A 15,360-nucleotide genomic window follows, 5' to 3' on the forward strand; every position below is an offset into this window, starting at 1 on the left:
AATAAAAACTTTGAGGTTTGCCAATGTCATTGTAATTCTGTCAGAGACAGCAAAGGACTTGGAAGAGCAGTTGAAAGGAATGGGCAGTGTCTTGAAAGAAGGGTATAAGATGAACATCAACAAAAGCAAAACGAGGGTAATGGAATGTAGTCGAATTAAGTCTGGTGATGCTGAGGGAATTAGATTAGGAAATGAGACACTTAAAGTAGTAAAGGAGTTTTGCTATTTGGGGAGCAAAATAACTGATGACGGTCGAAGTAGAGAGGATGTAAAATGTAGACTGGCAATGGCAAGGAAAGCGTTTCTGAAGAAGAAAACTTTGTTAACATCGAGTATAGATTTAAATGTCAGGAAGTCGTTTCTGAAATTATTTTTATGGAGTGTAGCCATGTATGGAAGTGAAATGTGGACGAAAAATAGTTTAGACAAGAAGAGAATAGAAGCTTTCGAAATATGGTGCTACAGAACAATGCTGAAGATTAGATGGGTAGATCACATAACTAATGAGGAGGTATTGAATAGAATTGGGGAGAAGGTTGTGGCACAGTTTGACCCGAAGAAGGGATCGGTTGGTAGGACATGTTCTGAGACATTGCGGGATCACCAATTTAGTATTGGAGGGCAGCGTGGAAGAGATGAATACACTAAGCAGAATCAGAAGGATGTTGGCTGCAGTAGGTTCTGGGAGATGAAGCAGCTGGCACAGGGTAGAGTAGCATGGAGAGCTGCATCATACCAGTCTCAGGACTGAAAACCACAACAACAACAACAACATGATTTCCTGTTTCTTTTCTTTGCGTCTGTTAGTTGTAGAAATAACGTCAGCTATGTGTTATTAACCATTGGTCTATGTTTAATTTTATTGCCGTTTTCAGATTGATATTTTAATTTTCCTTTATTAGCTATATTCAAAGTGGCTTATTTCAATCGTTCCCATTATTCTTAGTTATTGTCTTCAATTTCAGTTAACTGCATTTCTATTGGCAATCTTCGTGACAAAAGTTCCTTATGCTTCACATCCCTGGAAGATGAATTTCAGTTTTGATTTCTTTCTCTGTATTATTCATATTTAAATCTTTGAACGGAATCACAAGTGCTAAGTGCTTATGTCATTACCTCTTTATGCATGATTGTCTCGAATTGGGAGTTTATTTTGTTATTAGCTATTACACAATAAAACACTGAATTGAAATTTCTTGTGTTCCTGATATATTTATTTATGTCATCCTTTCTAATGAAGATAACATTAAGCTTTAACTGATTAAATGCAGGAAAATCTTTAAATGTCTAATCACTTTCTTCTAGATTCTTTAACCAAATGTGTCTACTGTATCTACTACTGGCACTTTCCCACTGATACATTTACGTCGCCAAATATTAATAAATGGTCAGTTTCATTATATTAATAACTTGTTTTTGCGGCTCTTCATATTTTATTTCAGAATCTTCGCATTTTTCTTCTTCAGGTCCAGATACTTCTATGATGCATAAAGGTCTTTTACCAGTTTTATATCTATTAGTTACAAAACTTTCATTTAGAGTCATAAAAATCTACCTTGATTTTTTTATAGTCTTGCTTCCATTATCAATCGCAACGTCAGAGTTGCTTCTCTGGCGTATTTACCTTTCCTGAAGCCAAACTGATCGTCATCTTTTCCATTCTTCAGTATGTTGTTCTTGTCAGCAGCTTGGATGGATGAGCTGTTAAGCAGATTGTGCGATAGTTCTCCCACTTGTCAGCTTCTTTAGTGTTCGGTATTGTGTGGATGATATTTTTCTGAAAGTCAGCTGCTATGTCGCCCGACTCATACACTCCACACACCAACGTGAGTAGTCGTTTTGTTGCCACCTCACCCAATGATTTTAGAAATTTTGATGGGCTATTATGTATCCCTTCTGCCGTATTTGATCTTAAGTCCTCCAAAGCTACCTTAAATTCTGATTCTAATAGTGGGTTCCCCACCTCTTCTAAATCGACTTCTGTTTCTCTTCCTATCATATCACACAAATCTTCCCTCTCATAGAGGCCTACAATGTACTCTTTCCACCTATCCGCTCTCTACCCTGCATTTAACAGTGGAATTCCCGTTGCACTCCTAATTTTATCACCCTCGCTTCGCTTTCACAAAAGTTTAATTTGACTTTCCTATATGCTGAATCAGTTCTTCCGACAATCATTTCTTCCTCGTATTCGTCATATTTTTCGTGCAGCCATTTCTCTTAGTTTTCCTACACTTGTTATTCATATCATTCCTCAGCGACTTGTATGTCTTTATTCCTGAATTTCCCTGAACATTTTCATACTTTCTTCTTTCATCGATCAACTGAAGTATTTTGGCTATTACCCATGGTTTCTTCGCAGTTAGGCTTTGGTACCTATACTTTTCTTTCCAACCTCTGTGATTGCCCTTTCTAGAGATGTCCGTTCCTGTTCAACTGTACTGCCTACCGAGCTATTTCTTATTGCAATATCTATAACCTTAGAGAACTTCTAGCATATCTCATATTTCCTTTGTACTTTCGTATCGCACTTTTTTTCTGTATTGATTCCTCATGACTAATCTCTTAACCTTCAGCCAACTCTTCGTCACTGCTACATTGTGAACACACAGCCGTCGTCAATCGCACTGGAGAAATGGAACGCCTCACAACAAGAATTCTTGATCAACCTTGTGGCCAGTATGTGAGTACGTTTCAAAACATCCACTTCTATGCGTGGTGACAAGACACCCCGTGAAGAACCATTTCCGACATTTTAGCGCCCAAGGGTTCATCATAAATTGCGGTAACTTCTGTGTAGCTTCTGTCCTTGAATAAATGTGTCATTTAACTCCGTCTCATTGCGTTTTTCTTTCAGTTACCTTGTGTACTACTTTGGGGGCTCAGAAAAAGGGAAAATAGTTATGTAATAACTAATGAAATGTATTAATCTGTATTGGAAGTGTGGCGGAAAACACAGACCACATGAAGTTAAAATGAGGTATTATGTACAGTACGCTATGTTCAGAGAAACAGAAGCAATTCCAGAGATATTGACTGAATCTTTGATTTCAGAATAATTTGTAGTTCAAAGATGTATGAAACCACAAAAATTTTCACGATCATGCACCCTGCTCACATTCTGATAAGAAGATCGAGGAAACTAACAAATGACGGCGAATATAACTGTAAGAGCTGACGCAGGAATTTGATACAAAAGAACATAAAAAATTAAAGGAATTATCGTTCGTAAGAAAAGTCCTTAACGGGAGCTGGTCTGTCTGTCTCGGATGAGGGTGGTATGACAAATATATTATTTTTTTAAATTTGAACATAGCTGCAAACAGCAAATTATCAATATAACCCTCAGTGAGAAAGATTGAATATTACGGACGAAATGACATACTTCGTACGCTAAACAAACTTCCAGAGGAGAAGAACATATCGCCCCTTAACATATTTTTGCATAATTGAACAAATAGAAATTAAACTAAAAAACCGATCGAAAAATGGTATTTGCTTTAATAAATACACTACTGGCCATCAAAATTGGCACATCAAGAAGAAATGAAGATGATAAACGGGTATTCATTGGAAAAATATATTATACTAGAACTGACATGTGATTACATTTTCAGCTGATTTGGGTGCGTAAATCCTGAGAAATCAGTACCCAGAACAACCATCTCTGGCCGTAATAACGACCTTGATACGCCTGGGCATTGAGTCAAATACAGCTTGGATGGCGTGTACAGGTACAGCCGCCCATGCAGCTTCTACACGATACCACAGTTCATAAAAAGTAGTGACTGGCATATTGTGATGAGCCAGTTGCTGGGCCACCATTGACCAGACGTTTTCAGTTGTTGAGAGATCTGGAGAATGTGCTGGCCAGGGCAGCAGTCGAACATTTTCTCTACCCAGAAAGGCCCGTACAGGACCTACAACTTGCAGTCGTGCATTATCCTGCTGAAATGTAGGGTTTCGCAGGGATCGAATGAAGGGTAGAGCCACGAGTCGCAACACATCTGAAATGTAACGTCCACTGTCCAAAGTGCCGTCAATGCGAACAAGAGGTGACCGAGACGCGTAACCAGTGGCACCCCATACCATCACGCCGGGTGATACGCCAATATGGCGATGAGGAATACACGCTTCTAAGTTACATTCACCGCGATGTCGCCAAACACGGATGATGCTGTAAACAGAACCTGGATTCATCCGAAACAATGACGTTTTGCCATTCGTGCACCCAGGTTCGTCATTGAGTAAACCACGGCAGCCGCTCCTGTCTGTGATGCAGCATCAAGGGTCACAGCAGCCATGGTCTCCGAGCTGATAGTCCATGCTGCTGCAAACGTCGTCGAACTGTTCGTGCAGATGGTTGTTGTCTTGCAAACGTCCCAATCTGTTGACTCAGGGATCGAGAAGTGGATGCACGATCCGTTACATTCATGCGGATAAGATGCATGTCATCTCGACTGCTAGTGATACGAGGCCGTTGGGATCCAGCATGGCGTTCCGTATTACCCTCCTGAACCCACCGATTCCATATTCTGCCAACAGTCATTGGATCTCGACCAACGCGAGAAACTACGTCGCGATACGATAAACCGCAATCGCGATAGGCTACAAGCCGACCTTATCAAAGTCGGAAACGTGATGATACGCATTTCTCCTCCTTACACGAGGCATCACAGCAACTTTTTACAAGCAACGCCGGTCAACTGCTGTTTGTGTATGAGAAATCGGTTGGAGATTTTCCTCATGTCAGCACGTTGTAGATGTCGCCTCCGGCACCAACCTTGTGTGAATGCTCTGAAAAGCTAATCATTTGCATATCACAGCATCTTATCTGTCGTATAAACTTCGCGTCTGTAACACGTCATCTTCGTGGTGTAGCAATTTTAATCGCCAGTGGTGTAATAGTATACCGCATCAGTCAGTACAACAACGGCTCAGATATATTCCAGCAATATTTTTTTTCGTTTTGTCAGTTTATATATCTGAAGCTTATTCTACCAATTCTGGGGACGTTTTGTGACATGGAACTTCGATTTCATTGACATATTCCCACCATAGGTATGCGGTGTAATTGAAAATGTAGCATTCAAGTACACATTCCTTGGTGTACTAGCTAAGATGGAACCAACGTCAGTAGCATAGCTACACGGATGTTATGTACTTTTTGGTGCTTACATCCGTACCGTCCTGTAATTGGTACCGTACCCATGACGTTACAGGCGCTCTTTGCTGGCATGAAGCAGCATAAGAGAGGTGAAATTCCTTTTTCAGCAACAATATGACACAGTTTCTAAACCAAAAATTCTATTTCCTGAGTCCATCACGTCTTTCCATGCCTCTCTCTCTATTCATCACTCCCTCCGTCTCTCCCTCCCTCCCTCTCTCTCTCTCTCTCTCTCTCTCTCTCTCTCTCTGTCTCTCTCATAAACATAAACACACACACACATACACACACATACACACACACACACACACACACACACACACACACTCACACACACACACAAGCTTTTGTTATGTTTACAAGTTACGATTGTTGTCAATCATCATCAAGGAAATTGCTCTTTTCATAATGCAGTCAGTACCTAACGACACTTTTTAACATCGATACTAGTAGCAATAATAAATGTTCCCCAAGTCAATGTTTTCATGTTCTCCAAGATAGTACAGAATAAATACCCTTCTTCTGTTCGCTGATAAGAATCAATCAAAACTCATTACATTAATAAATAATTTCTCTGTAGATAATGACAGGTACAATGTGAGTTTCGATAGAAACGAATGTGTTTTCGAGTTCACAAGAGAGGTGACACACATAAAACTGTGAACACAGAAAAACTGCAGATCTACATCCTTTCCTTCTGTGATTAGCACGACATTTGCAAAAACTATCTTCACCTTAGACGAAGGAAAATTATATTTCCTGAAAGTAGCGGAACTAGCAGGATTTAGATTTAGCCATTGTACAGTTGATGACAGAGATGTCCTTTGCTGACGGGGCAGGGGAGGGTGGGGGCTGATATTTCTTGTACCAGTTGTGATATTAATTTCAACCACTGCCTGTTTCAAAGTTCAGATTACAGTAAGACGTGGAAATAACATTGTGACTCTTGACATAAGCATTGTGTGCATGTTGCTGCAAAGCTTCTACATTGTTGACAAATAATGGAGAAATTTTGCACGCAGATATACAATAGGTTACACCAGTATTATCAACATCTTTACGTAGTTTTGATAAATGATAAAGATATTTTAATTGTATAAATGATAGTATGACATTTTTGTATGCGCAGTTGTGTGTCTGAGTTGCTCAAGAGGCTTATGTATTTTCGAGAAATGATAGAGCTATTTTAGGGGTGGAAATACATTAAGTTTGACAGGTATTGTCTATAACTTTACATACAATTTATGCTGAGTGCAAACACACACCGTGTGTTTGTGATTACGTGTATGTGTGTGTGTGTGTGTGTGTTTGTATACGTGTTGAATGTGAAAGAGAGAGACAGAGAGACAGACAGACCGACAGAGGTGAGGGGAGGAGTAGGAGAGGGACAGCTTGTGGGGAAAAGAGGTGAAAATTACTGATGGGACAGAATATTTTCTGTCAAAACTGTTAGGTTAGCGTTTCACAAATGGTAACACTAGGCAACCAGTTCACGTAATGACGTGGGTACAGTACTCAGCACGGACCATCCCCTTTACACGCACCGAAGAGTATGCCGGAAGTATTGTAATCGTACTATTAACGTCTTGGCGCTAAAGGGGTCTTACCAATCTGTCAAAATTTACAGTGTATCTGACTCCAATTCAAAATAAGTTTTCATACTCATTCGCGGGATGCGATTAATCGCCTGTGCTTTTCGCACATCTAACTGTTCCCTTGACTTCACAAAACCAAATTTTCCTTCTATGAAGTTGGAGATAATTTTAACAAATGTCGTGAAAAGTACCGGAGGAAAGGATGCACAACTGAATCTGTCCCGAGTTCACCGTTTCGTGTGATCTCTCGTATCAAATGGAGTAATTGTTCCAAAGTTTCAAATTTGGAAATTCGAGAATACATTGGTTTGTATTGAAACACACCTTATGCCTCGAAAATCTACAGCAAAAAAGGTTATTAATGTTATCAGTTATGTTTGTTACTTGGTGTGAAACTCAAGTAAGTTATTTTCTGTAGTATCTAGCAAAACTTTAACCATTATTGTTGCCACTAGTTTCGATGTTATCAATTATCGTTAGCCACTGCCAAAAAAAACAAAAAAAAAATGGCTCTGAGCACCATAGGACTTAACATCTGAGGTCATCAGTCCCCTAGAACTTAGAACTACTTAAACCTAACTAACCTAACGACATCAAACACGTCCATGCCCGAGGCAGGATTCGAACCTGCGACCGTAGCAGTCTCGCGGTTCCGGACTGAAGCACCAATAGCCACTACATCTTGAAGACCATTACTTTCTTGATGATGATTGAGACAATCGTAACTTGCGGCCATAATAAGTGTTTCCACAGCAGCTGATGGTGATTACTACGATCTTCGGTAAACATCGATCAGCAGTGTAACACCAAGGAAAATAACTGACACAATTCTAATAACAGGCAAAGGCATACTCACACAGGAGCGTTACTTCTTAAATTTTAATGTGTATCTGGACGACTGTCTGTATATCTTACATATACGACGTCTTAACTGCTGTTCGGTGCCTCCTCATATCTTTCGATGTCTCTTGATTAATGCTGCAGAAATACATCTGTTTCTTAGATTCCCAAACCTCCTTTTCTCCATCTTTTTTTCCTCAAGAGATACTTTCAGCACCAGTACTGCTATTCTTCTGTACTGTGGATTCATGCTCTCATCCTGTCACCTAGTAAAAGTGTTCCTTGGGCGTTTTCACTAACCTAGTATGTCTAGTACGTAAACCATTTCGTACTTTAATTGTAGAAGTAACATTTTATATGTCATTGCAGCACAATGCTTTGAACTTCTGCTTCACTTCGTTGCTCTATATAAATTCCTCATTTTACTCTGCTACAGGCACAGATATGTCAACGGAATCGTATGGGACCGTCACTTTTGCCCAAGTGACTAAAGATGCGGATCCCATGACTGAAGCTGTGACCTTGAAGACAGCCTACACTTACAGTGCACAGTCAGCAGTAACCAGCCTGAAGCCAGAGATGGGTGCGGCATACAATATTTCTGACACGGAGCTTGGCCTATTACTGTGTCAGAACTTTCATTTAATAGATAATTCCGTGTCCTTTATAGCAAGACGGACTCTAGGACTGTACTGTAAAGTTATGAATTTTACAGGTAAGTACATTCCAGATGCTAGCTGTGTTAAAGGCAAAATTTCGTGAAATATATGGTTCTTTTTACATACGTTGGGTTTAGCGCCTGCGTCGATTCACATTAAGGTTTTCACCCTGTTAAGCAGCGTCATGCTATAAAATGATTTCTATCAGATGAATGAGACTACCATTTCGATCACTCGTGGTGTTACCTTTCTGTGGATCTCCCCTGGAACAGTGTTCGAAACTTCTTCTACCAGTGACAGTCAGTACATGACAGTACAGGAAGCGACATGACAACAGGAGATGTTGTGTCAAATATTCATTTGGCATGGAATAGTAAATAAAAAAATATCTAACACCATTCTAATATATATTACTTATGGTGCTACCTTCAAAATCAAGTACATTATTTCTTTCTTTATGTTTAATTATTGAGTTTTCTTACATTATACTGACAGTGTCTGGAGTGCAGCCTGAAATGAATGCGTGCAAGCGAGTAGATTTCGGTAGTTCGAGCCACAAAATACGGGACACCGTTAATTTTCAGCACCTTATTCTAAGTCATACAAACTGGTGTTATCGAGTGAAATACAACTGTATACGAGACTGCTTTATCTATTTCCCTTATTATATATTTTACATATGCAATTTCTGCCTGTTACAGGGTCATAATTTTTGAACTATATGAAAACAATACGAAAAAAAACGTAAATTAGTTACAAACTATGGGGTGAATACACTTTCTTCGACATGTAAACGTCACTAAAGACTTTCTAATTTAGGTTATCACATGCTCGAAACGCCTACCATTGACGATGATGTGGCCCAGACGAATAGCAAAACTCTGCTTGACCCGCTGAAGCGTCGGAACATTGATGATATAGATGACCTCCTGAATGGCTGTTTTAGGCCCTTCAGTCGTTTCGAGGCTATTTCTGTACGCCTTGTCTTTAATATAGCCCAACAAAAAGGAGTTGAATGTGTTTAGATCCGGAGAATACAGCAGCCAACCCGGGCAAATACCAGTGTTATCTGAGTACCTCAGAGAAAGAATTTGGTTCCCAAAGTCCTTCTCCTCGGACATCAAACACTCTCCTGCTTCGATGGGCTCCAGTTCCGTCTTAAATGAACCACATTTTGTCGCAATAAGGGTACTTTGGTTAATGGGAATGAAATAATCTTCCAAAACCTCCACGTGACGTTCGGTAGTTACCACGCCATCAGGGAATAACGCACCGATTCCTCCGTGAATGGATATTGTACACCACACAGTCTCCTGTTGAGAGCGAAGAGAGTTGTCGACAGCGAAATTGTCACTCCACCAAATGCGTCAATTTTGCTTATTGACGAACCCATTCAAATGAAAGTGGGCAGCGTCGCTAAACCAAACCACACATGCTCATACTATTTCCCATCAAGCCCCCGCCCCCACCCCACCCCCGCCGCCAACCGTGCTGCCGTGCAGTCTGAACGACCTGATGCAAACCGATCAGAAGTCATGACGATTCCATTTTATATAGTTTAGTAATTGTCACCTTGCTATAAAAGATCAACGATCGTGCTTTCTATTTGTAAGCTCGTGGCAGTTGGTAATGTTCATAAAGCACATATCATTTTTCCAGAGGTCCTTCTGAAAACCTAACCGCCACAATCTCCCTTTATTTATAATGTCATGGTAGAATAATCTTCGCGTGTGTGTGTGTGTGTAAAACTGTAGAGGAACAACATAGTGGTTACAACTTACTGAAATTCCATACATGTGTCGTTAACATGACGACCCCTTTGTAGTCAGGTAATGAATATGGTGATGCTCACATGTGCTACTATATGGATGTAATTTCGAAAGGACTAAAGCTTTTATGTTATCTATTAACAGTAAATTTATACGAACATTTATGGTGCAAATTGTGGTGTTTTAATAACACATCAATTGTGAAACTTGTATGACATTTTCGGAATCACTTGAAAATGTCTACAGTTCGAAAATAGCAATAATCCATACAGAAGGAATGAAAATAAGTTTCAAGACATACTTAGCGTTCTACATAGCTGTCACTGCCAGTAATAAAATCTTGGAGTATTGAGCAATGAGGATAGTTTTAAATACTTTAAGGATCTGAAACACATATTGCGATAGTGCATACTACAGCAGTTTGTTTCTTTAAGGAGCAATATGTATCGTTATTAAGGGGTATCACAATGTTCCGTAGGCAAATCTAGGATGTAGAAAGCTAAGTACAAAAATTTTTCGATACTACAAGGTATAATACAGGTGTACGTAGACAGGAAGAGATAAAAAAATTCAGGAAAAGACGGGTGTAGTGTAGTACCAGTCATTTACGAATGAATCAGTATTATTTTCAAGAAACCTAAGGATAAATGGACGTAGGAAAAATTTGATATGAAAATGCACGCTTGTCAGAAGGATAAAACGGACACTTGAGATAGAAGGCATGAACCTGAAGAGTGTAACGGGAATTTGGCTGTTATGGTTCATAACGGAAGGAATACCAAATAAAAATCATGATACTGTAAAGGAAGCAGGTGACCTAGAAAAAGTTCGGCAACGGTTCAAAATGCTCCAAAAATTAAATAATAAAACGTTAGTTATTATCTCGAAGGAAAAGCAGACGCTATACATTACTTATAAAACCTAGTGGGAGGATTACGATTGGAAAAGAGATGATGAAAAGGTCACGATGCAGGGATAAAATATTTCCTCTGTTACGTTCAATCTGTATCTTACAGATGCAAATAAGGAAAGGACTCAAAGGTAAATGATTCATAGGTTCGAAGAGAGAATTCAAAATAAGGGTGAAATCTATGAGTGGAAATTTCGCTATTATATCGCTATACTCAGTTTTTTTTAATTAGTTGAAAAAAATGGCTCTGAGCACTATGGGACTTAACTGCTACGGTCATCAGTCCCCTAGAACTTAGAACTACTTAAACCTAACTAACCTAAGGACAACACAGAACACCCAGCCATCACGAGGCAGAGAAAATCCCTGACCCCGCCGGGAATCGAACCCGGGAACCCGGGCGTGGGAAGCGAGAACGCTACCGCACGACCACGAGATGCGGGAAATTAGTTGAATGTCTTCAAGTAAGAATAAAACCCAGCACACGTGTTCCATCCGTATCAATATTTATAGTGAAAGGTTTTTTTTTCATCATGACTAAATTATGTACATCAGTAAGTGACTTTGTGTCCTAGGTACAGTGGTCGATACGGAAGAGACTCTAGGAGGGGGCGATAAAAATATCTTGGGCTACTTTTACTTCTACTGTAATAAAAAATAATCAAGTCACATTCAAAGTTTAAGAAAGTTTTATTTAAACTGATTATACACATATACAAGACAATGCCATCTTACACTACAGAAGAGTACAATTGTGGTTCTCTTTCTTAAATGATTAATTCTTTGCGCCTATTCTTCATGTCAAGTTGGTCAATTACCTCGCCAATAGGACAATCAATGTCAGGGTGATTGTTCAACAGAGCTAAGCCATTAAGTCGATCTTCCTTCATTGTCGACCTCAGCCATGCCTTTGTACGTCGCAGTGATGAAAAACCTCTTTCTATTGTAGCAATAAATGCAGGTAGACAAGCAAATATCTTGTTCAGTTTGTGCAAACTGGGATAGTCAGATCTAGGACAGACAGACAACGCTTGCATAACAGAATCCCGATCATTAAGAGCGTTTATGCTCGTTTGCTTGTATTGAAGAATCTCTCCCATTAGTCTCTTTTTTATCACCAAGAGTGATTGTTGTTCAGAAAACGGTATTTAGGTTAAGCACTGGTTCAAGTTATGTACCAGATCATACCGTTGTGTTTCAGTAGTTGTGATGGGAAAAATATGTTGAATCTTAAATGATAATGCTACATAGGAAAGTACAACCACTCGATAACTAGATCCGGTCGAGTCGCATAACGAAATAAATAAATTAATAGCGTGCGGTCTGACTGGCGGGGACCGCCGTGGGTGGCAGTGCGATCGTCCGCGCATGGGTGTTGGGGCGGACCTCGCGCACCAGCCATATGTATCCGCCACTGCCTAGGGAGAACCGTTTTCATTCCGTCCTGTATGGTCACTTCAATTTACTGTGTTCTTCCAACATAACATTAAAAATATGGTAATGCATGTTCTTCGAGACAAATGCCCAGAAATTTGAACCTGGATTTGTTGATAGATACAGGAACGAGTACGGCCGCCACCACGGAAGTGACGTCTGCACGCAAGCTTACCACAACAGCGGCCGCAGGCACATCTGAAGGACCTTTCGACACAAGTCGTGTCCCTGATGCTGAGCAAGCTGCGACGAGCTTGACGCAACAAGAGGAACCCTCTTCACACATCTCGTCCTTGACCAAACTCAGAGAAGTGTGCAGACATCTGAATCAAGTAAAGAATAAAATGTTTGGACCATTTTTACAGGGGCTCTGCAAGCACGTCGGTGAACCAGGTAGAAACGTTGCCCTACGAGATTAATGTTAATAGTAACAGAGATGCATACTTCTCAATGAATTTTTAGGATGGAACATTAGTTTGTAGCGTTATTGTTTCGCTTGTTGGATTATAGTTGTAATGTTTTTATTAATCGATTGTTATTTCTTATTTGTAGTTCACTGTTACTACTGAGTTTACATATTGTCATTTTGTCATTTGGAAATTTTGAATGGCGTCGTAGTGGCCCCTTTTCAGATAGAGGGCCCGCACAATAGACATGCATGGTGGGCAGTCGACCTCCCTTCAGTAGTTCATATCAAAGCATCGCCAGTGAATGTAAACGTCAACCGACCTTCCGCATAAACAGGGCAGTACTTCATGAAAGCCTTGTGACAGAGATCCACCTATTGGAACTAATGTGACTAAGTGTAAGACTCCGCCATATCGGTGTTATAAGCATCCCAGCAAAGTCAGACCAGCAATGTGTACCTATAGCTAGACAGCTCTGGCCAATACCTACAAGAGCAGCGGCGAACTGGAAACGCGCCGTAGTCTTCTGTAGAAATTTGTATCTTCTTGGGTGTGAAGCCACTTTGGAATTGTGAACCGTAGTATTTTGCTTGCATTATTTCTTTTTATTTTCTTGTAACTTTTATCTGTGTTTGCACTACAAGAATTATTGTGTTTCTTGTTGTTCTTGAGTTTGGAAATTAGTGCACACCAAGAAGGGGTTTTAGTAAAGTAAAATGTCTTCAAACGTGATCGTTAGTTATTTCCTGCCGACGGTAGGACAGTAGAATCGGAGTTGTGGACTCAAGAAAAGAAGCGCCAAGTAGAAAAATCGGAACATTGTCGGCATATCGTTTGTTTCAGTTCAACAGAGGGGATACAGCAGCGGTGGCCGACAGTAACATTTCCACCGATAGTACCAGCCCGCAGAGCATGGCAAGAAAATAATTTTCTCGTTTTAAGGAGTATCATTCCGACCTTCATGACGCCGTAGGTTCAGGATCATCTTATTGTTTTAATGAATATCACTGAAACTCATTAATCCCTTAATGTTCTTAGGAGACATAATAGGTTATCGAAATTGTCTAAGAAAAACATTAACTAGTTGACAGGATGAGAGCATGGGTCAGCAGCAACCGAGGAACAGTTATCTTGCCGCTGGAATCAGCTCTTGACATAAAAAATGGCGAGGCCCACTATGAATCTGAGAAAGAAACCCATTTTTTATCTGCAGTATTTATGAAGAGACGTGAAAAGATATGTGTTGACGCAGGACAGCAATTATGACTTTGCACATGTAACATCTTCAGACTGTCATCCAGTTACAGAAGAAAATTCAAGAACTCAGCTCAAATGAAGGAATGATATTGACTGTCATTAGAAGCGTGTTAATTATTTAAGGTAGTTGTTATTGATATTTATGGAAGATCATAGTAATATCTTATCAGCTGCTATGAAAATTTCTATTACGGCTAAAGGTTACGGTTGTTGTCAGTCATCATCATAATGATGTGACTGTTTTCAAGATAAAGTGGGTAATGATGATTTGTGACATAGAAATAGCAATAATAATGCTTTTCAATGTTTATGAATCCAAGATATTACAGAAAATCTCTTAGTTGTGATTTACTGTAAGTAATAATCAAAACTGATAACATTAACTAACAATTTCGTTGTAAATGATGGTCGTACAACTAGATTATCCATGCAAACAAATGAATTTCAGATTTCGCAAAGTTGAAATTTTGGAATTATCATTCCATTTTATAAGAGAGATGACACAGATGAAACTGAGGACTCAGAAAAGCTTCGTTCTACATCGTTTCCTCCGGTAGTTCGTACGACATGCATTACAATTATCTCCAACTTCGTATAAAGCAATTAGATTTCACGAAATCAAGAGTTCATGAAACATTTAGCTGTGACCATAACTCAAATGATTAATTGCAATCCGTGACTGAAAATGAAACATTGTTTTGAATGGGAATCAGATGTACGGAAAATTCTGGCAGATTCACAAGTAAGAGCCTTTTATAACGAAGATCTTAGTAGTAGAATTTCAATACATCCGGAACACTGTTGGGTGCGTATTATCCTAATATTTGGTGCTTAGCATTGTACTCACGACATCACATGAATAGGCTGCCTCGGGCAGAGGGTCATGCAATTTGGGAGATGCTTCGTCAGCAGTTATCTGACACAGTTAAGTCAAAAAATTTTCTCTAATTTCAGTAAATTTCATCGCAGTTTCTCAGAACTTCTCATTCTGTCTCCCTCTCTTTCCCCTCTCCCTCTTACAAGTGCATGAACACAGAATCATAAATTAATAAAGATGTTGACGGTTAGCTTACCTTTCAGTATTCCCAATGCTGAAATCCCTGTATTATTTATCAAACTTATTAATCTTTGTCACCAACACTCACAAAAATCAACAATGTTATTTCCATAGTTATCTAAACTGACTGTATTATTTGTGAAAATTAGGTAAGGGTATTTTCAATACTGGTGATCATTTACGGTATTTGTACAATTAAAATGTTAGCATTATATGTAAAAACTGCACAATTTTCATCAGTAACTCACATACACAATATTTATGT

At 39.4% G+C, this 15,360-nt stretch overlaps 1 protein-coding gene across 7 annotated transcripts in view; it reads left to right on the forward strand.

The window, feature by feature from the left end:
* The window catches only part of LOC126175514 (uncharacterized), a 96,746-nt gene that overhangs the window by 18,500 nt on the left and 62,886 nt on the right, over positions 1-15,360 (forward strand). For 6 of the 7 annotated variants that reach the window (XM_049922337.1, XM_049922342.1, XM_049922343.1 and 3 more), the window contains exons 2-3: positions 8,039-8,317; positions 12,495-12,767. In XM_049922337.1, coding sequence (XP_049778294.1) covers positions 8,039-8,317; positions 12,495-12,767 — 552 coding nt within the window. The remainder of the gene's footprint in view (positions 1-8,038; positions 8,318-12,494; positions 12,768-15,360) is intronic. The other variant, XM_049922341.1, reaches the window with a different exon arrangement.

This window comes from Schistocerca cancellata, chromosome 3 (assembly GCF_023864275.1).
Source record: "Schistocerca cancellata isolate TAMUIC-IGC-003103 chromosome 3, iqSchCanc2.1, whole genome shotgun sequence".
NCBI lineage: Eukaryota > Metazoa > Arthropoda > Insecta > Orthoptera > Acrididae > Schistocerca > Schistocerca cancellata.